This window comes from Geotrypetes seraphini, chromosome 1, assembly GCF_902459505.1.
Source record: "Geotrypetes seraphini chromosome 1, aGeoSer1.1, whole genome shotgun sequence".
Taxonomy (NCBI): domain Eukaryota; kingdom Metazoa; phylum Chordata; class Amphibia; order Gymnophiona; family Dermophiidae; genus Geotrypetes; species Geotrypetes seraphini.
The window spans coordinates 493660041-493683669 of record NC_047084.1 but is presented as its reverse complement, the minus strand read 5'-3'; the positions used below and the strand labels follow the sequence as shown (position 1 = coordinate 493683669).

Sequence of the window (23629 nt, the reverse complement as noted above, 5' to 3'; positions counted from 1 at the left end):
ATATACAAATATGTTAAAAAGCACTGATCCCAGTACAAATCATTCCAGCACTCACCTTCCTCCATTGAGAGAACTGTCCTACTCTGTCTTCTATCTTTTAACCAGTTCCCAATACACAACATAATATTGCTGTTTTGAATCTTGTGGCTTTTTAATTTTCTCAGGAATCTCACATGAAAGACTGTCAAAAGCCTTCTGAAAATCTACATCAACTGGCTCTTTATCCATGTATTTATTCATCCCCATAGCAAAAAAAAGTTTGGGCAAGTTCCTGGAGGAAAAGTCCATAGTCTGCTATTGGTACAGACAATTGTGGGGGAAGCCACTACTTGCCTTAGATTGATAGCATGGAATGTTACTACTATTTGAGTTTTTGCCAGGTACTTGTGACCTGCATTGGCTTCCATGAAGATGGGATACTGGGATACTGGGCTAGATTGCCCATTGGTCTGACTCAAGGCTATTCTTATGTTATGTTCCATGGATAATTTTAACAACTGGTTACAGTTTATCAATAGTAGATCTGCAATTTCATTTTTGAGCTCAAGTATCCTGGGGGTATAATCCAGGTGATTTGAATAGGGTTTTGGACTGAAGGTAGGATATATTATTTTCAGGTTTCCTGTATTTGAATGTAACTTGACTTGAAAAAGTGCAAGTCAAATCCTAATAGTAATAAATAAAAATAAAATCACTTCTTGCAAGAACTGCATGAAAAGTTTGTACATTACCCTGACGTTCATTTACTCTTCTAGCTAAAGTAACCAACTAGAACAGTATCTTCAACAACAGGAACTTGAAAAGTGCCACGTTCAGAGGTTCAAAAGGAAACTTCCTAAACGGGAGTGAGTATCAAATTTAGTACCCAAGAACAGGGGGCTTCTATACTGGTACCTTACATGAAGCAAGCATTTCATGAAATAAGAAAACAACAAGGCAAAAGGTCCCCAAAATCCAAAATGGAGAACAAAAGCAGACCATAAGAAAAGCAGTATTTGCCTCTTCTTAACTCCAAGGACTAAAAAAAGAAAATGAAATGAGCCACGGTATGCTACTGTGATATTGGAAGGCTATCCACTGGAGCATAAGGCAAGAGCACATGGAGGTGTGCTCTAACAGAAGAGATTGAAGGCCAAGATAAAGGCTGTACAGATACTGTATCATCATCTTTGGAAGACACATGATAGACTCATGGCAATTAGTAAAGCAACAGGTTTAAAAAAAGCATGATCATCTAGAGAAGGTTGGTATACTAGGCAGTGGAATACTGAATGCAAAAACTGAAGATTACTCAATTTCCAAGATGTGAAGGCGAGACTTCAGGTCTGGATGAAAAAGACAGCCCTCCTGTTCAGTAATCAGTGCTGAAATTGCAACAGATTTTTTTTTTTGGGGGGGTGAGGGGTTTAAAACTAACAGACTCTCAAGCAGAGGGAATAAATTCTGGCAAGGCCAACAGAATACTAAGAATTATGGTGCGTCATCTTTCTTGCAACTTGTGTAGAACTTTCAGTACAAGAGAAGCTGGAAGATAAGCATAGAAGAATGAGCAAATCCAAGGAACTGCTAAGGCACTGAAAGCTATATGTAGAGGGAATCTTTGCATTCTCTTCACTAGGTAAAAGATCAATCTGAAGTGCTCCCCATTCCTGAAAGAAGGAATTCAGGTGTGTCAGCTGCTTTGCTCTCTTCACTTTTGAGATTTATTTGGTATTTGTTTCTATGTTCTTTCTGCATTCTTTTGTAATTCATAATACCACCTGTTTTGCCTTTATTCCTTCTGATACTTGTTTGGTGAACCATGTGGGGTTTCTTTCTCACCTTGCTTTTGTTTACATTTCTCGCATAACGATCCATTTTTATCGCTTCTTTCACACTGAATTACTAACTTTCAACTTCTTATATCCTCCCATGTTGCTAGCTTTTTCCTCAACTACTCCCTCATTTTACTAAAGTCAGAGGTGCTCTTTTGTTTACAAAAAGAAAACTGTAAATAAGCAGCTGTACTTTAGGGACACTGCTTACTGATGTGCAAGTGACAATATAATAATAAGGTCAAAGTTGTAGTTCCACTTGTACAGTCAGCCCTCCATATCCACGGGTTTGGGATCCATGGATTTATTCTACCGCGACTCTCTATATCAGGTTCCCCACCCCAGTGTACCTTGCCATCATGTCTTTGGCCCTGCTCATCTCCTACAGCAACAGCAGCAACCATATTCAAAAGCTGCAGGTGCACTGGGCCTCTCCCTTTGATCTGGCCCATCCAGGAAGCTAAGAACATAAGAATAGTTTTACTGGGTCAGACCAATGGTCCATCTAACCCAGTATACTGTCTCCATGCTAACAATCCAGGGCAAGAAGTGGCTTCTCCCATGTCTGTCTCAACAGCAGACTATGGACTTTTCCTCTAAGAACTTGTCCAAACCTTTTTTTTAAACTAGCAACATTAACCACTCTTACCACATCCTCTGGCAACATGTTCCAGAGCTTAACTATTCTCTGAGTGAAAAAATATTTTCTCCTATTGGTTTTAAAAGTATTATTCTGTAAATCCATCGAGTGTCTCCTAGTTGTGTCAAGCTCCCACCCCGGGCTTGGTCAGAGGACAGGCCCGATGAAGGCCACAGCCTTTGAGTTTGGCTGCGGCTGTAGGGGCCCAGAAAGGCCAAAGACATACCTGATGACAAGGTACACCAGGGGCGGGGGACCTGATACAGAGTGCTACCAGACCATGTGGTGCAGTGCGGGAGGAAACAAGTGACTTCAGCATCTGTAGATTTTGGTATCCGCGGGGGTCCTGGAACCAATCCCCCACAGATACAGAGAACCAACTGTATATGCATTCTGCCAAAAGTGTGTGCCTGGGGTTCTTTTTTGCCAAAAAAATTGGTTTAGCGGTTATGAACAGCAAGCAACAATGCTAAGCAACAATTACCTAAGGATGTGCTAAGCAACAATTACCTAAGGATGTGCTAAGCAACAATTACCTAAAGCTAACTCACAAGTTCCTTAGACATTTGACAGAGAACACACACATGATTTTATTAACCTATAAATACAACTAATCATGTTTAGCACAAATAAAAATGGAATACTGTAGAGCACTCACTTCCAGATTTCGCTACTTGCTGGTTTTCATTGCTTCCTCCTGACCAGCCCCACATCCAACCAAACCAACCCTTGTTGCTTTCATCTTCATCTTTAACTCCAGGTCGGTAAATCTTTAATCCAGCCTTTGTTGCCTATGATATAAAAACAGGAAATAAGAAAAACAATTTCTAACTACGTTTCTAGTTGGCAAAATGCAGTTGACCCAAATTCAAGGAAAAGATGCTCTAAATGGTAGTTCAAGCTCCTAAGGTAAAAAAACTAATAGCAACCAAATATACACAGAATAAAATTAAAATAAAGAAAATAAACCTAAACCCCACAGAAGTTCAACAATAATCTCACTCTTGGACATTAAAAAAACAACAAGCCCCAGCTTGCAATCAACCAGAATGAAGATAAACTATCCATCACGGCATTCATCCACATTTTCTCATGGTGTGACCAATTCTAAACACAAGGGCACATCGGTATGCACTGCAATAATAAATGCTGACTAAGATTAATGCTGTTTTGAGGATAAGAACAAGTTGTATTTCATTTTATTATGTGCGACAATTGTAGTCTCCTTTGGGACATGGAATGGCAGAGTTAATACATGACACCCCGACTCCCATGTTCCCCCTGAGGCCACAAGCGCTGCCTCCTTTCCCCCACTGACCGGCCCTGTCCTTACCCATGCACTGCCAGTGTTAGAAAGTGCCTGCCGCCGGTTTTCTGCTGGGCTGCTGCTGGGCCTTGAGCATCTACGCATGCTCAAGGCCTTCTGGATCTCACCGAGATTCTCATTGGGGGGGGGGAGGAGGCCTGTGGCCTCAGAGGGAGCAATACTGCCAGTTCCCGGGGTCGTGGCTCGCATATAGAGTCAATGCTCGGTTTGCGAGTTACAGTTTGCTCGTCTTGCAAAACACTCACAAACCGCATTACTCACAAACCGAGGTTTGACTGTATTTGAAAAAAAAAATAAATAAATAAAATAAAACATGTAAATTAAAGAAAATAGTGTGCATTATTTATGAAATGACCCTTGTATATCACAAAAGCATTTTGGCTCTATGCAACAACACTGGGCATGCTGCAGGGCAGGCTGATAAGTGTGAACATTCAAGGAGGATGAGGACTGACTTAAGTTGGGATACCACTAGTATACCTAATACTTAGAAAGGGATGCAGCAGGTTCCCCTCCTGGCTTTTCCTTGTCTGGTGCAGTTCAAATCTACAAGGATCACCAGTTTTGTTTGAACTATTTGAATTTGTTTTACCATGACCAACTCGATTTGGAGACTGTACAGATAGCAATTTCAAAGTTAGGAAAATCATTTCTTTATTTAGTTTTATATCCCGTCCTCCCAGAAAGCTCAGAACAGGTTTAAAGCGTTAAACATAATAGAGGGGATACGGTTAACACACTGAAGAAGTATCAGTTAAACTGGAGGGGTTATCAATTCGAGGAGATACAAGTTAACGTACAAAGATTGATACAAACTGGAGAAGTTACCGACATGGGTGTTTATACAAATATCCGGGTTACAGTTAATTGACTGAGGCAGTGGAAGGGGTGATCTGAACGCAGTTTAGCATAACAATTAACATAGTTTATCAACAATTTGCTTTGATTTATAGACTGCAGGTTCATTAGTAGGTTTATGTGGATTCAAGTGTGGTTATTTCCTTAGTCTAAACATATGAGTAGAAAGACTGTAGTTGGGTCATTGGAAGAGGTAGCTTTCACTGCTTTCCTGAAGTTCATCATGTCCTCCAATGATCTGATGTGCAGGGGTAATAGACTCCATAGTTTAGGAAGGATCGCTTATGAGCTGTTTCGAGGTGGAGGGATCGTACTGGCAATACGTTAAGTCGTTTCTCATCCTTAGAGCGAAGTGGTCATCTGAGTGTGTAGGGTATTAGTTTAGCGGATATGTAACCTGGCACCATATAAATGGAAAGTTTTGTAGGCCAGCATTAGGTCCTTAAAAATACATTTGCTGATGGATAACCAGTGAGCCGAGTGTAGGGCTGGAGAGACTGGGTCACAAATGTGGATGTTCTTGATTGGACAAATGTATAATCTATTCCGATTTGTAAGGGTAGTGGTACAATTAAGGAGCCATGGAAACTTCAGATATGCAGGCTTGTAAAGTAAATACAGTGAAGAATCTGACAATAGGAAATGTATTATTTAAAGAGAATCTAACCTTACAATACAGGGGGAATTCTTGGGAAATACTATGAAGAGAGCAAATGTACATCTTATAAATTTTTCTAAAGTCCCCACTATATTACCACCTGCTGCAAAAGATACCACCAACATCCAATATTTTTGTCCCCTTATTTTTAAAGAAAAACTAGGTTGATTCAACACTAACAATCCTTTATAACGCAAAAATCTCACACTGATCTTGCGGTTCCAACTACTGGAAAATACAGAGATAAGTTATGTCATGTGGAGTCTGACCAAGTATTTACCTCAGACAGTGATCAGTCTAGCTCACAAGTACTTGGCAGATCTCAAAAAGCAGATCAAATTTCTCATAGCTCATTTCAAGGGATAAAGGAATGGCTTTCCCAAGTCTACGAGGATGGTTTGTAAAGTTCGGTAAAAAAAAAGAAGAGTTAAATATTTTTTTAAAAAACTGTTATACTTCTCTACTTAGTCTCCATTGAGGACTGTACACTTAGTCCAGCAAGTGTCCAGTTTTTCCATCCCATCAAAAAAATAGGTTTTGTCAAATTTTTAAAGATATTTAACTTGATTTTTTTACCAAACTTTTCAACGCCTTCATACAGTATATGGCTAACACCTTATCTATGGACATTTCCTCAAGAAGCTTGTTGCAACATCTTTTGAGAGCAGTTCAGTCAGCTGCCAGATCACATACTTCAGCAACAGATTTTACAAATTAACATTGATGGTTAGCTTAACATTGCACTCTGATTCGAATTTGGTTGATTTTATTTTTTTTTTAAACATGGATAAATTGTATGATCAAAATGTCTCCTGTGGAGATTAAAAATATGTAGCAGAATTCTTAAGGTCCAGTGAATAGGGTCTCTCAAATAACCTTGCAAATTTTTTATTTTTTTAAATTAGTTAGGTTTGAGTTTTTTAACCCTTCTGATTTTTTTCTTGGTTTACTGAAATTGGATCCTAAAAACTGAATTGTGAGTAGACTTTTTTTTCTGCAATTTTCCTTTCAAATTCAATTCCAGTTATATCAGTTCTTTGTTATTCTCTGAAGAATACTGCAAAATTTGCTCAGGCATTCAGTAATCCACTGATGCAATGCATGCCAGTTGTTAGGTTTTCTTCTCTTCCTCTGTCTATCAAGTCCCTCTCTCTGCTCATCTTTTCTATCTCTTCATCTGCCTATTAATAATTTATAGCTCTTTTCTATTCCTCCTCTACTTGATAGATACTATTGTAAGTCGCTTTGATATACCACCCTTATGAAAAAGTAGTCAAACACCTACAGGGACCGGATCAAGATAAAATTCTTATGTCATGTACATTAACCAGGAATTAAACCAAGTCAGTTTGAGTAAATGGAAGGAATTTTATGTTGCTAAGAGTTCTGTCTAACTCATTCTCTAAAGTGATTATATAATGGGCCAGTTGCCCTGAAAATAAGCAAGGGAATTAAAACATACATTGATACCTGCAAGTCATCGAAACATACTATCAAGATTTAAATGTGCAATTTCTCTACTCACAGATTATTATTATTTACCTCAACCTCTGCTTGTTGTCTTGCTAATGTGATATTAAACACATCCAAATTCTTTTCAAATTCCTAAAAAGAAATACATATATATTCTTTGTTAATCTTTCTGTTCATACAATACACCTACTATAAAGTTTAAAAAGAGAATCCAAAACAGGTTGAGAAGGCCCTATCTGATGCAAGGTGAATAAGGCATACTATAAAGATAATGGATTCTAAATAAAAGATAGTCCACAAGGACATCCAAATACTTTTACAAAATGTATTTGAAACCATTTGGGCCCTTTTACTAAAATGTGATCAGCTGTTTAGCATGTGACTTAGTGCAGGTAACTTTGTGCACGGCATATACACCACTTTAACATTGATGTTTTGAAGATGGTATATTAAGTTTATTACACATTACCACACTGGCATAGATAGTTAGCAAGCAGCAAGTCACATGCTGTATATTGTTATAGGGTAGAAAATGGGTGGAGACTACACTCAGCCTACAGTGCTTTACAATGTGCTGTCACTAGTGCATATGGCATGAATTCATTTGCCACCTCCTAAATAGATGATGATTAAGTGATTCATGCTATCAATGCGCTTACTGTATGTTAAAGTACTTTTCTGTATTTGAGAACAAACTGGGAACACCCCTAACAGGTAGCACACATTACTTTGCTCTTGCCACATGCTAAGAGCAAAGTTTTGCTGCATAGGTGACAATAGGGTCATTTTTATCACTTTCATATTGTTACAGGTTAGGATAATTATTTTCCTTGATCAAGGACTTATTGTATCCCCCAGTTATCTAGCACATAAAAAATCTTCACAGCAGTAAGATACTACCACTTCAATACCCTCATGCTTGATTGACCATACACCAAAAACTAACATTCATTAATCAGAATCTCTACAATACCATCCATAATACCATAAGGGCCGTCTTCTTTTTATCATGTATAATTATCATCTCTCCTTTCCTCTCCTCTACCCTTTCTTTCTCTTTCCTTTCTCCCCCCTCCCTCTCCATGTGCAGCATTTTTCTTCCCCTCTCACCCATCCCCTTGTGCCTTCCCTCCCTCTCTTCCTTCCATCCCCCCGTGCAGCATCTTTCTATCCCCCCCACTTGCACAGTCAAACCCCCGCTGACACATCCATCTCTCCCTCCCATTAGAATGCTGCTGACCGCAAGACCGATATACTTTGCAAATGGCAGCATCGTCAAAAATCTAAGGCTGCTTCGCGGCCTTCTCTTCTCCCTCCCTGGCGTTCCTCAGCCGCATCACTCATATCGTCATCAGTAATGCAGCACACGGAACGCCTGGGAGAGAGAAGAGAAGGCCGCAAAGCATGCTGATTAGATTTTTGCCGATGCTGCCATTTGCAAGGCATATCGGTCTTGTGGTTGGCAGCATTCTAATGGGAGGGAGAAATGGAAGTGTCAGCGGGGGTTTGGCTGCGCGGCTGGGGGTGCGGCGGGGGGGAGGGGCTCGGCAGGAAGCGCTGTTGCTGGCGACTAGGGCTTATTTTGGGGGTAGGGCTTATATTAAGACCTACCCCGAAAATCATGCTAGGGTTTATTTTTGGGATAGGTCTTATTTTCGTCGAAACACGGTTTATATATAAATATATTATATACACACATTCATTTACAAAAGTCCATAAAATGTATTGAAAATATTAGATTTATGTGACTTGGTGTGTGCCTCCATTAACAATTACCAACTGTCTCAAATAAGGATTCTCATTTGCATGAACTATCAGTTATTTCTTTGGGGGTCAAGAAATAATTCAATAATTTGCATTAGTAAAAAGTATGTACACACCTTACTCTTTGTAGCTGTATATAGAGCCCTAATTACCAAGGAAAATGCCTCTGAACATGACCCTCCTTAAAGCCAAGTATTTAGGATCAAGAGTGCTCAACGCTAGCAATAGAATCCATATAAGGAAAAAAGTGAAATCATTTATCTACAGTGATGTAATAAGGGGGGGAGGGGAGTCTGTCCCAGACACCATGTTGGGGGACGCCCCTCCTTCTCTCCCCTGCCTCTTCCCACTCCTCCCCTCGCTACGCTTGCCCCCTCCCTTCCCCCATACCTATAACTGTTCACCGCCATGAGCAACAACTTCAATGTGCTCCTCGTGACCGCATCGGCTCTCCCATTGACATCATTTCTGGGTGCCACGTATAGGGAGCGACGTCAGAGGAAGAATAGACGGGGTCACAAGGAGCAACTTGAAGTTGTTGCTGGAGCGAACAAACAAGAGTTACGGGGGAAGGAATGGGAGGTGTGCAAGCAGCAGGGGGGGACCAGTGAAGGAGCGGGGTTGGGGTGCCACCGCCACAGGTGCTTGTCACCCTCGCTACGCCACTGTTTCTCTGGAATCAAAACTCAAATGAAAAGAAAAGAAAAAGTGTTATACCTCTTGGGATTTTATAACATCCTCAGCTGCCTTTTTTGTCGTTATTTTCATTTTATAGATCTCTTTGTAATTTTTCACTTCTTGCCTGTGCTTTTGAATGCATTTCCAGGAACACATGTGAAGCCTGGGTTTCACATTTACTTCAAGAATACCTGTTATGGCATATTTCCACCTAGGGAAAAATAGATATTAAGATCACTTTACACAGAACTGTTTGACATTGCAACAGCAATACTTATAAGAACTGTTGTCCATGTTTTTAATATCTGTATTGTGATATCTGCATTAAAGATTTGAAATTTCCTGTAATAGCCTCTTCAGCATTCAGATGGATTGGTTCCAGTGAAACTACAGCTACATGCAAATGCAGTGCCAAATTCCCCACACCCCTCTAGATGAGCATCCAGTATTTCTAATCCCATTTCTCTAGATTTGCCAATCCCTTCTTTTTACTGGACTTTTGTTCACTCATCTGGAATAGTTTGATATGGTACTCTTGGAAACAGGAAGCTCTGTGTCCATCAAATAAGATTTTCTCTTGGTATTAGTTTTATTAAAAAGGACAACCTGTTGGAAATTCCAATATGCTCTGGGCACATCAATTTTTTATACTGATTTTTTTTTTAACCGAATTAACAAGTTAAAATAACCCCTTCAGCAGAACATACATATCCAATTCAATTTAGGTATACTCAATGTAAATATTCCAGTCAAGACATATAAATTATGCAGGTCCCAGTATAATGAATCATCTTCTCCTCGTTAGTAAGAAAGGATATAAACAAATACTGAACAAGAAAAGCTCTGAACCACCATATCCTGAAAATATATGCATATCATCTAATCATGCTTAAATATTGTAGTCAAATCTAGAATTTAGAAAAATAACATTTATGAGAAAACAGCCAGGCCATTTATTCTGGTTTTCAGCATTTTAGCAATTTCATAAAGGGATTCCATATTTTCTCAAAGGGCCTCTAACAAAGGCGTGGTAGCAATGGTGTTATGGTAAATGCACCAAAGCCTATTCAATTCTTAAACTAAACTAAAACTTAACTTTATATACAAGAGGATTAATTTTCAAAATGTTTAGCAAATAGAAAAGTTTTTAAAGATTTATGGAAAGAGCTGGAACACCTCAAAATTAAAGGAAGTTCATTCCATAATTGGGGAAACTTAAAAGCCAGCGAAAGGCTGAAATTCTCGACTTCTTTAATTCCTTTCCTAGAAGGGAGGGAAAGTTTAAATCGTTAAGTGCCTCTCGCATATGAAAATCTATAAACATTCCATAGAAGAGGAACAAGAGGAACAAAAATACCATATAAAATTTTAAAAATAATACATATACGTTTAAACTGGATTCTGAGATAAACCGGGAGCCAATGGAGACTCAAAAGCAAAGGAGTCACGTGGTCGAATTTGCTTTTTCCAGCGGTATTCTGAATCAATTGAAGTCTTTGGAGGCAGATCTTTGCCGCATTTACTGCAGCAGCATTGCTACTATAGCTTTGTAAAAGGGACCCAAAGTCATTTTACTTTATGAGGGTTCTTCAAAATGTTTCTGCACTTTCATATTTTTGCGGTCAACCAAAAACATTCTTTTCTGATGGCATTAAGAAGTTACTAGGATGCAGGAAAAAAATGTATCGCAAAACAGGGTGATTATGTGGAAAACTAATTTACTTTTGAGATACAAATAAGTGCAGAAACTTTTTGAACATCCCTCATATGTTAATTTTTCCATTGGAACTATGTTCAAGCTATATTCCTGGATAGGTACCAATAATTATTGTTTCCAAAATTTTACAACATAACACAACTGGTCGCCAGTAGTGCAGTTTGAACTAAATTAGATAATTCTTTAGGAATTAAGAAATTCACTCCAACCTTTTTTTTTTTTTTTAAGTTCTATCTGAACATAAGAATAGCCTTACTGGGTGAGACCAATGGGCCATCTAGCCCAGTAGCCCGTCCTTATGGTGGCCAACCCAGGTCACAAGTACCTGGCAAAAAACCAAAAATCACCAACATTCCATGCTACCAATCCAGGGGAAGCAGTGGCTTCCCTCATGTCTGTCTCAATAACAGACTAAAATAATCATAGCAGCTTATCACAGGGGGAATTAATCAAGGGATTTATTTCCCCCCCCCTTTTATGAAACCGCATTAGCCTTTTTTTAAATCACCGGCTGCAGCAGTAAATGCTCCGACTCTCATAGACTTTCTATAAGCGTTAGAACTAATAATCCTACGGCTGGAAATAAAAAAAGCTTAATGCTGCCCCTATAAAAGGGGGCCTCAGTGCGCGCTAAATGCTAAAATGCCCATTATATTTTTATGATGAAATGATATATTATTCTTATTCTTTTTTCTTTAGAGGTAATAATTTAGTCTCGTCCTCTAGATTACCTCCTAAAAAAAACCCTTCTATTTAGACTTTTGTTAATTAATTTTTGAGCCTCAGCCCCACCACTCCACAGCCTCAATATATTTCATTACGATGAGCTTTACATGGTCTTATCTTATCTTAAGACCACTTAAAGCTCACCGCGATAAAATATATTGAGGCGGTGGAGTGGTGGGGCTGAGACTCAATAATTAATAAATTAACAAAAGTCTAAATAGAAGGGTTTTTTTAGGAGGTAATCTAGAGCAGTGGTTCCCAACTCTGTCCTAGAGGACCACCAGGCCAATCGGGTTTTCAGGATCGCCCTAATTTATATGCATGGAGCAGATTTGCATATCTGTCACTTCCATTATATGCAAATCTCTCTCATGCATATTCATTAGGGCGATCCTGAAAATCTGATTGGCCTGGTGGTCCTCCAGAACAGGGTTGGGAACTAGAGAATGACACGGTGACAAAATTCATCACCGTTCCCGTCCCCGCGGATAACCACGGGAAACCATCTTCATGTCATTCTTTAAGGAGAGAGGGAAGAATCAGAGTATGAATGGCCACAACCACTGACCCACAAGCTTTGCTTTGAAGAATGCTGGGGTAGAAGGACTAAGGTTGAAATAGACACTAGAAAATGACATGGGATTATTTCCCGCGGTTATCCGCGGGACGGGAACGGTGATGAATTTTGTCACCGTGTCATTCTCTATTGGTAACCACTGATCTAGAGGATGAGACATTATATTTTTATGGGCATCTTAGCAGTTAGCACCCCCTGATAATTTCCAACCCCCCCCCCCGCATATCACAAACTATTTTCTAAAATGTCTGAATTTCCTTGCATTCCTACCATATATGAATAAAAATTCCAATCGACAACATCCACACCAGCAATATTGGGATTCACACCAATTTTTAAATTGTGCTATTTATTCAATTTTATTTTTATAAAGGTACAATCTTTTGAAGCATAATTCCTCCACTGCTGTGATTTAATTACAGGAGGAAGACTATTGTAAAACATGGTCCATGTCAGGTACTGCATACTGTGACTTCCCAAAAGATTATTGCAACATAAAATTATTTGGATATATTTAGACACTTTCTCAATGATGCAATTAATTCACTGAGAGTGGTCTATCTATTATGAAAAGTGACAAGAAAATTCTTAATTTTGGGCTCCTTTTACAAAGCTGTGGTAATCAATGATGCCCCAAGGGATTTAATAGGTGTTGGAACACAGCAACCACTACTGCGGCTTTGTAAAAAAGGGGGATATGAGCACATTAAATGCTTTTTTAATCATTAGACATTGGGTCAGAAAATAGTACTCCACACATTCTTCGGTCTAGATTATATTTTAAAATATAAACACAATTATAATATGGGACACTGAAAGTTTATATTTTCTGTAATTTTCCTTATTTTGTGATAGCTTACTCTCAGTATAAAAATGTATTTTGAATATAAAAACAATACATTAAGGGACATAATAAATACCATTTCTCAGCATTGTTATGCACAGGAACTTCTGGCCTATACTTTCTGTAGGGTAGATTTCTTGACATCATATCAATAGATTCAAGGAGTTCCATAACACTGAGGTACTGAAAAACAAATCAGTATTTACATATTAGCAAGAAGAAAATTAATTTCACTTTAAAAATCAGACATTAATAGTAAATCAATGAGAAAATTGTGTTATCATAAATGAAGTAACAAATTGTATAGACTTTACAATATATCTGAATTCAGATTTGGATTTTAGATTTAAAATTACTATTCCAAATCAATGCTCAAGATGGGTATAGACCAATACAGTAGGTTATTCTCTGCCAAAGGCGGCCTGCAATTTTAGTTTACATTACATTACATTAGTGACTTCTATTCCGCCTGTACCTTACTACCTGAGACAACTTGAAGGGAGGGGGCTGATCCAATGACTTTCCCAAGTTCATAAAGAGATGTAAAGGTGAAGTGAAAGAGGCTATTAGAGCCCAAAAAAACATCCTTTAAAGAACGGAAAAAGGATCCAAATGAAGAAAATAAGAGGAGACACAAGAACTGGCAAGTCAGAAGCAAAGCATTGAAAAGAAAGCTAAGAAAGAATATGAAGAGAAACTCATATTTACAAGACGCAAATATTAAGAGAAACACATATTTGCAAGAGGCAAAAACTCATGACTTTTTTAGGTACATCAGAAGCATAAAACCTGTAAGAAAATCAGTGGGCCCGTTGGATGATCAAGGAGTAAAAGGGACACTCAGGGAGGATAAGGCCATAGCGTAGAGACTGAATGAATTCTTTGCTTCGGTCTTTATGGAAGATATAAGAGATCTACCTGAACTGGAAATGGTTTTCCAGGGTGATGATACAAAGGAACTGCAAGAGATCTCAGTGAATCTGAAAGATGTATTAAGCCAAATCAACATGTTAAAAAGTGATAAATCGCCTGGACCAGATGGTATATATCCCAAGGTACTAAAAGAACTCAAACATGAAATTGCTGACCTGCTGTTAGTGATCTGTAACCTGTCGTTAAAATCGAAGATTTGAGGGTGGCCAATGTTACGCCAATTTTTAAAAAGGGTTCCAGGGGAGATCCGGGAAATTATAGACTGGTAAGCCTGACTTCAGTGCCAGGCAAAATGGTGGAAACAATTATAAAAAATAAAATTGTGGAACATGTAGACAAACATGATTTAATGAGATGGAGTCAGCATGGGTTCAGCCGAGGGAAATCTTACCTCACCAATTTGCTTGACTTCTTTGAAGGTGTGAATAAACATGTGGATAAAGGTGAGCCGGTTGATATAGTATATCTAAATTTTCAGAAAGCTTTTGACAAAGTTCCTCATGAGAGGCTCCTGAGAAAATTAAAGAACCATGGGCAAAGTTCAGTTGTGGAATAGAAATTGGTTATCGGATAGAAAACAGAGGGTAAGGTTAAATGGTGAGTTTTCTCAATGGAGGAGAGTAAACAGTGTGGTGCTGTAGGAATCTATACTGGGACAGGTGCTATCTAACCTATTAATAAATGATCTGGAAATTGGGACTAAACTGTTAAAAGTTGTTAAAAAGCATGCAGATCCTGAAAAATTGCAGGCAGACCTTATGAAATTGAAAGACTGGGCATCCAAGTGGCAGATGAAATTTAATGTGGACAAATTCAAAGTGATGCACATTGAGAACTATAACCCAATCAGTTATCGGATGCTAAGGTCCACCTTGGAGGTTAGCGCCCAATAAAAGGATCTGGGTGTCATTGTAGACAATATGATGAAACCTTCCGCCCAATGTGTGGTGGCAGCCAAAAAAGCAAGCAAGATGCTAGGAATTATTTTTAAAAAGGGATGGTTTTAACAGGACTAAGAATGTTATAATGCCGCTCCATCGCTCCATGGTGTGGCCTCACCTGGAGTACTGTGTTCAATTCTGGTCTCATTAACTCAAGAAAGATACAGCGGTACTAGAAAAGGTTCAAAGAAACACAGAAACATGACAGCAGATAAAGACCAAATGGCCCATCTAGTCTGCCCATTCGCAGTAACCATTATCTCTTTCTCTCTCTGACAGATCCCATGTGCCTATCCCAGGCCCTCTTGAATTCAGACACAGTCTGTTTCCACCACCTCTTCCCGGAGACTATTCCACGCATTTACCACTCTTTCTGTAAAAAAAGTATTTCCTCAGATTACTCGGAAGCCTATCACCTATTAAACTTCATCCTATGTCCTCTCATTATATAGTTTCATTTCAAATGAAAGAGACTCGACTCGTGCACATTTATATTACATAGGTATTTAAACGTCTCTATCATATCTCTCCCTCCCGCCTTTCTCCAAATCATACAGATTGAGATCTTTAGTCTGTCCCCATACGCCTTATCACAAAGACCACACACCATTTTAGTAGCCTTCCTCTGGACTGACTCCATCCTTTTTATATATTTTTGAAGGTGCGGCCTCCAGAATTGTACACAATATTCTAAATGAGGTCTCACCAGAGTCTTATACAGAGGCATCAATACCTCCTTTTTCCTACTGGCCATACTTCTCCTTATGTAACCTAGCACCCTTCTAGCTTTCACCGTCACCTTTTCAACCTGTTTGGCCACTTTAAGGTCATCACATACAATCACACCTAAGTCCTGCTCTTCCGTCGTGCACATAAGTTCTTCACCCTCTAAACTGTACTGTTCCCTTGGGTTTTTGCAGCCCAAATGCATGACATTGCATTTCTTAGCATTAAATTTTAGCTGCCAAATTTCAGACCATTCTTCACGCTTCATCAGGTCTTTCTTCAGGTTATTCACACCATCCAGCGTGTCTACTCTATTGCAGATTTTGGTATCATCCGCAAAGAGGCAAATCTTTCCCGACAACCCTTCAGCAATATCATTTATAAAAATGTTAAAAAGAACAGACCCAAGAACAGAACCTTGAGGAACACCACTGGTAACATCCCTTTCCTCAGAGCGATCTCCATTGATCACTACCTCTGTCGCCTTCCAGTCAACCAGTTCCTGACCCACCCCGTCACTTTGGGACCCATCCCAAGGGCATTCAAGTTTATTTATTAGACGTCTGTGTGAAACACTGTCAAAGGTTTTGCTAAAATCTAAATACACCACATCTAGTGCACATCCTCCATCCAATTCTCTGGTCATCCAGTCAAAGAAATTGATCAGATTTATCTGACAAGACCTACCTCTAGTGAATTCATGTTGCCTCTGGTCCTGTAATCCACAGGATTACAGAAACTTGGCCATTCTCTGTTTTAAAGATAAGAAGAATGACCAAGATGATAAAAGGGATGGAACTCCTCTCATATGAGGAAAGACTAAAAAGGTTAGGCCTCTTCATCTTGGAAAAGAGACAGCTGAGGGGAGATATGATTGAAGTCTACAAAATCCCGAGTGGACTAGAATGGGTTCAAATGGATTGATTTTTCACTCTGTCAAAAATTACAAAGGGGACACTTGAAGTTACAGGGAAATACTTTTAAAACCAATAGCAGGAAATATTTTTTCACTCAGAGAATAGTTAAGCTCTGAACATGTTGCCAGAGGTTGTGGTAAGAGCAGATAGCATAACTGGTTTTAAGAAAGGTTTGAATAATTTCCTGTTATTGAGAAAGTCACGGGGGAAGCCACTGCATGCCCTGGATCGGTAGCATGGAATGTTGCTACTCTTTGGGTTTTTGCCAGGTACTAGTGACCAGGACTGGCCACAGTGAGAACGGGTAACTGGGCTTGATGGGCTATTGGTTTGATACAGTAAGACTATTCTTATGTGCAAGGAGCATTTGTGGAAGAAGCAGGATTTCAAATCTAGCTGTTGCAACCCACTAATCTAAGCATGAGGGTATTCTTCCACGCCATTAACTTACTGAGGTCACTTCAGTAGAAATGTTTTGGTTATCATGAGCAAATTAACTGTGGTTCTGCTCCACAGCGCCAGGCTTCAAGGTTTTTTGTTTTTTTCCTTGAGATTGTGAAAAGAAACAACTAGCATGAGCAGGTGGCAAGAAAGTGCATACAATCATGTACCTGTACTCACACTGATCCATTTGTTTCACATCTAAAGGACCAATATGCTTTGGTTTGTTTGGGTTTTTTTTTTAACCAATCAGTGAAGTTTCAAATGAAAATGGAGACTATTATATAAGATTTACACAGCATGGAAATTGAATAAGTTGTAGACTAGAGGCCAACCAAATTTTGATTTTGGTTATGGTGCTGAAATCAATCCAAAATCTTTTTCTGTTCGGTTTTGGTCAAAAAGTTATTTCAATTTTTATCCATGTTTTTGGACACAAATGACCTTGTGTTTCAGTGGAAGCTGAAAATGTGTGGTCTGCCCTGTTTGCTTCCCCCCAACCCTCCCGAATAAGAGTTCCTCCCCTGGACCCCTCCCCTTTATCCAAATTTTCTGCTCCACACCCATACCCTCCCTCCAGGTCTATCTTACAATCCCTGGTTTTCTAGAGGTGTAGATAGGACATTAACTCCTGCTCATTCCAATTCTTTTGCAACTGGAGCATCACTTCTGCTCCAAGAACACCAGGGATTGTAAGATAGTCCAGGTAGGGGGTTCTATTTTTTATTTTTTTGTACTACAGTTGCAAATAATGCAGTTATGATTTTACACAATAGTTTATAAGATAAATAGAGTGCTCTAAACAAATGCTTTTAAATACAGCTGTCACTAGGTATGGCACAAAGCCACTGTAAAAGCACCATGGCTTTTAATTTCAGTTGCATTAGCTGCGGTCCATGTGTGTTGAGGCTATTTTGGTTGGAGGTAAAATAGGATCTTTCATTATTTAAATTATTATATTTTGGCTTAGATACCGTGGGTTAAGCAGAGGGATGCAGAATGCAAGCTCTAACAATCCGCAATTGCCTTCACTGGTTCACATTTATATACTGTATATACCTGAATATAAACCGATATTTTTGGGCCCCCAAAAAAATGGCCCAAAAATGGTGGTCTCGGTTTATATTCGGGTCAGCACTCGCCTCACCCCTTCCCAAACTTGTTGCAGGCTTCCTCCGGGTCTGCCGCAAGACCTGATGGTCCAGTGGTGCCCAGAACAGGAGGGATCCCTCCCACCTCCTGTCCCAGCTGAGTCTAAGAATTTATACCTCTCTCCCACCTTTCTCGTGTACCTTTAGTATCCCTGGTGGTCCAGTGGTGAACTGCATCAGAAGCTACCTTCCTTCGCAGAACCGCTAGCTGATTGGCTGCCATGAGTTCCAAATTTGTGCCCCTCTCGTGTCCAAGGGCATTCCTTCCCCCCCTCAATTCTCCATTTGTCCCACAATAATATTGCCTCTCACCCTTACTCGCTCCCTTTAGGGCCATCTAGCTGGCCTGCTCCTTCCTGCCTTCAGCCGCACTTGTTTGCAGGGACGCGGGCAGCAGCTCTTGCATGTTGCATGTGGCTGACCCGGAAGCCTTCCCTATGACATCAGCTCTGACATGAGTGAAGGCTTCCAGGTCAGCCAAGGGCAGCATGCAAGAACCACTGTCCATGTTCCTGCAAAGAAGTGCGGTTGAAGGCAGGAAGGAGGTAACTGGGATCCCCGGCTGAACCGGAAGGCTTCCCTCCGACGTCAGCTCTGACATCGGAGGGAAGCCTTCCGGGTTGGCTTCAATGATGTAGCTGAAGGACAGGAAGGAGGACATGGGATCCCCAGCGACAACTGAGGAGGAAGGGGAATGGGAGATCCGCACAGTGCCACGTACCCTCCACAAGCAACTCGCGTAGTACCATGTGTTGAGAAACTAACATTTACCTGTGGTTTATTAAATTCAATGGCTATATCCTGTAGATTTACATCCAGATCCATTTTTGGTGAAGAAAAATCAAAATCAGCACGAGGATTCATACAGAGTTTGGCTTTGGCTGAGATTGGACGAAACACTAAAATAAAATTTAAAAAAAATCAGATTTGTCAACATTTTATACCAATAAAGTCAATGGCATAATTTTATCCAATACATGAACAGATGAGAAAATGGAAATACAGTATACAACAGCCAGCCTTTATTCAATGTACTGTATTCTCAGAACCAGTTTATTTGTAGTGTTTTGCATAGAACTCTCCCATCCTAAGGCCTGAAATTCTTTCCTCTCTCAGATTCCAGCCTCTTCTGTTCCCTCTCTCACTCCAACTGCAGTTCTGTCTCCCTTTAAATTCCACCTCTCTCTCTCACTTGAACCCTAAATCCCTTCCTTGGCCCTCATGATGTAGCACCTCTATCTCTCTCTTTGCTAGCAAGGAATCTCTTCTTCCCTTCCCACCTCCTTTCTGGTCTGTGTCACTTTCTCCCCCACCCCCTCCCCCTCCCAATTGCTAACCACTATTCATGCCCTTTCCTCACTCCCCAATTGCAGGTCACAATTCATGTCCCCTTCCCCCTTTTGTAGGTCTATTCTCTCATTTTCTAACCTCCCCCCCCCACCGGTGGCATTTCCTTGTTCCTGACCCAACAACCCCTTCACTCCTTGGCATGGGTTTGACCTCCAATCGACCCCTCCCCGTGTGGAGCAAGTATCTTACCCTCAGGCCTTCCCAAAGCAATAGCAGCGGTCAGCCGGCCAGCCAAGAGAGGCAGTGCTGTAAACAGGCTGCTTGCAGCCAGCCTTGCCAGAGCCTTTCCTTTGCTGCATCAGAAGTGATGCAGCAGAGGAAAGGCCCTCACAGGGCTGACCACAAACAACCTATTTATTGCACTGCCTCTATTGGCTGGCCAACCACTGCTATTACTTTGGGCAGCCTGTGGGTAAGATATCGGCTCCACAAAGGGAGGGAGGTCAATCAGAGTCCAGATCTGCGTGGGGGAAGGGGAGGGGGAATTGTCAGGTCATGAGCAGGACCAGGAGTGAAGGAGATTGCAGGTCTGCACAGAATTCTGTTCGGATGGGGAATACTGTGCAAATTCTGTGCTGCACAGTTATGCAGAATTCCCCCAGGAGTAACTGTAGCATTATCTGGTGAAGTATTCTTCCACTTGGAATCAATACCCTACCAACAAGCATTCTCAAAGAAAGCAGTCATTAGCTTCATGGTTAGAATTTACAAGATTGTACATTTAAATGAGGAGATTTTTTTTTCCAAGCAACATAGTCTCTAGTCTAGAACTTGTTAACAGATGATGTGGTAAAAGCAGTTAGTATAGATGGATTTAAAACATTTTTGGATGAGACACCTGGAAAAAAGTCCATAAACCATTAAGACAGACCTAGGGAAAGCCACTGCTTAACCATTTTTATAAGCAGCAAGGAGTCTATTTACATTTTGTGATTCTGCCAGGTACTTGTGAACTGAAATGGCCATTAAAGGAAACAGGGTATTGTGCTTGATGGACTTTTGGTCAGACCCAGAATGGCAATTGTCATCAATCTGTTCCCGAAGTCCTGATTCTATCCCAATCCAGCCTTTAGTCCTGTTTGCTTTTATCTTACTTGCTTTTTAAATTATTTACATTTGTAGGGTCAAGCTGTAAGGAATGAACGTTGAATCTCAGGCTGGCCTTGCCCTTGTTTGCTTACCCTGTTCTAATACCGTATTTATTTTAATGTGTCTGCTCTCTAAAAGTTGCATCAGAGGAGAAGCTTCCGCCCACACACACGCGACTGCAGGCAGGCAGGCTTGGCCGGCTTGAGCAACTTACTTTACTAATGCGCCGCGAAGGTAAGGGGGGGAGGGAGGGAGGGAGATAGATTCGATAGGTAGGGAGGGGGCCGCACACAATCGGTGACCACGCACATTCCCTCCCTTAACTGCGGGGACAAGGCCATTCATCGCTCCACGGGGCAGTGGATGGCCTTGTCCCCATGCCTGCAGTGAGCACTCCCTCCCCCCCCCCCCGGCGGGTTACCCATGGCTAGCCACGGGTAACAGTCACCATGTCATTCTTCAGGATAAGAAGGGTAAATTTGACCATACAGCTGAAATGCTGGGAGACTGGATGCAGGGAGAGGAAAGGAAGCCAATTACTCTGCACCATGGGAATGGAGGAAAACATTACTTTTATGAAAAAGCTGTCAAGCTGCCTCACTCAAACTTTTCTTTTTTTTAATTGAAATATTTGAACCCTGCTCCTTGACAGGCAGAAAATCAGTTTAAAGGTCTCACATTTCACTGCCAGGCTAAAGTTTCCTAAAAATGGCAATGAAATCACACAGCTATTACACAGGCCAACAAATAAAAAAGTTTCTGGGTGCCTTAGGTTTTTTTGGGATGCTGATTCAGAAAACTGCATTGGATAGACCGCATCAGCTCTAGTTTCTTAGATATGGCTACACAAAATATCCTTGATTTTATGCCTTTGAGATAGTAGAGTCAAACATTAGGCAAAAAATGTTTGGCCTCCGAGAGAAAATATGGTGGTGGAGGACAAAGGTATTATAATATTTTTTTTTGCTTTATTCTTTTTAGTTTGCTAATTATCTTCCAGCTTTGCAGACATTTGTATCAGTTCTCATGACATTCACCAGTGATTACAAAAATAAGGATATCAGGAGGCCTTTTCCGCGGCAGTCTCTTGCCAAGAAATATAGTTGGACCACACTTTCTGAAAGTATATAAGTCGATTCCTACACAAAGCAGATAATTTAGACATCAAATACACAAAATTCACTTTATGTAGTACAGTACTGCTTCCAACAATGGGAGATCAGTTTTCTTCCATGCAGCAGCCAGCAATAAGCAAACCACAGTCACCACCAAGGCTATCCACTTATGACAGCGCTTCAGTAAGCTTGACAGAGCCACATTTAGTAAACATTCAATGGTCTTACGGACAGAAAAGCCCAAGACCTCCGAAATAAAACTTATCACCCGTTCCCAATATATTAGGGCCTTGGAACATAGCCACCAAATGTGCAAAAAGGAATCCCAATTCCCACAAGCTTTCCAACAAAGATCTGTTCCCCTACCAAATATGGTTTTCAATTGCATAGGAGTATAATACCATTGATATAGCATCTTATAGCCATTTGCCACCATATTACTGGCAACAGACACTCGTAACAGAAAATTAAGCTGACGTTCCTACAACTTAATTTTGTACATTTTGTCAAGGACTTGATCCCAAGCAAATTTATATTTGGGAGGATTAGGAATAGATTGCAGCAAAGCATTATAAAACTGAGTGATAGTCCCCCATCCGTAACCCTGTAGAACCGCCTTGTCCAACAATGTGGGCAGCTGACTTAACACAGGAAGAACTCTTATGAAAAAAAGCTGTTAATTGCCTCTAATGAAAGAGATCTCAAGCAACCAGGCTTTACTCAGTTTCCAAATAAGAGAAGGATACCAACTCCCCCTCAATTATCAATTGCCTCAGAGTTTGAAAGCCCTTTCCTGCCCAAATCCTGACTACCATATCTAGCTCCCCTGGGACAAAATTAGGAGCATAGGCTATAGCTGTCCCATGGAAATATTCCCAGGATTCCAAAAGGTAGGTGCAAAGTTTAACCTACAGGGAAAGAACATGGCGTAGTATCAATTATTCCTTCTTGAGTAGTTCAAAGAATGCAGGTGCTAAGGACTGAAAAAAACCAGATGCTATACTGGGAACACTGAACACAATTGTGCCCTGCTCTTGAAAAAGACATGCAACATTCAAGTGAACAACTAAAAGTTCCTGCCATAAAATCCAGCAACGGCCTCATTAAAAGTTCAGGTTGCAACATTAGCCCAAGTCTAGGTCCTTTTTCAGTCCATTCTGTAGCAACAATACATGGATGATGGAAGCTTAAAAAGAAGAAAATCCTCTCACATGTCATGCTTCAAAACCTCTCAAGATCAGCACTTCTCAACCCAGTCCTTGGAGCACCCACAGCCAGTCAAGTTTTTAGGACATCTACAATGACTAGACATGAGAAAGTTTAATGCACTGCTTCATTGATATGTATGCATATTCACTGTGGATATCCTGAAAACCTGACTAGATGGGTGTGCCCCAAGGACTGGGTTATAAGACATTGATGTAGATTCTAGTATAGACTAATGAAGACGACCGTTTCCTTGTTTGCCTTGAATTGTAATGACCCCATCCACATAACCCTTATCCTTCAGACACACTTTCTCAAGGGCCAAGACATAAGACAAAAGAAAGGCAAGTGTCCCATGATCACTGGCTCTTATACAAGAACTAGCCTTCTCTAAGGGAACTTGAAATTCTCCACTACTAGATGACAAACCAAACCCACATAACAGGGATGCCTGGGCTAATCTGGCAGCATTAGGCAACCTTCTACAAAACCTGGTACAACATCAGCCATGAGGGAAGGACATATAATGTTTCTATTGGAGGATATTTCTACAAGAAAGCATCCAATTCCTGTATTCCTTCCACTGACTCAAAAATAGGAGAACCTTGGCATTCCAACTCAACACCATGAGATTTATTATTGGAGTCTCCCAATGGCTTTGGATCATGGCAAAGGCTTTCTCTC

General features: G+C 40.4%; 1 protein-coding gene across 3 annotated transcripts in view; it reads right to left on the bottom strand.

Annotated features, from left to right (window-relative positions):
* Nucleotides 1-23629, bottom strand: part of VPS13A (vacuolar protein sorting 13 homolog A) — a 489236-nt gene that overhangs the window by 384743 nt on the left and 80864 nt on the right. For all 3 annotated transcript variants that reach the window (XM_033927056.1, XM_033927035.1, XM_033927045.1), the window contains exons 11-15: nt 18957-19084; nt 13153-13259; nt 9252-9423; nt 6840-6902; nt 3113-3245 (exon numbers count right to left, since the gene is read on the bottom strand). In XM_033927056.1, coding sequence (XP_033782947.1) covers nt 3113-3245; nt 6840-6902; nt 9252-9423; nt 13153-13259; nt 18957-19084 — 603 coding nt within the window. The remainder of the gene's footprint in view (nt 1-3112; nt 3246-6839; nt 6903-9251; nt 9424-13152; nt 13260-18956; nt 19085-23629) is intronic.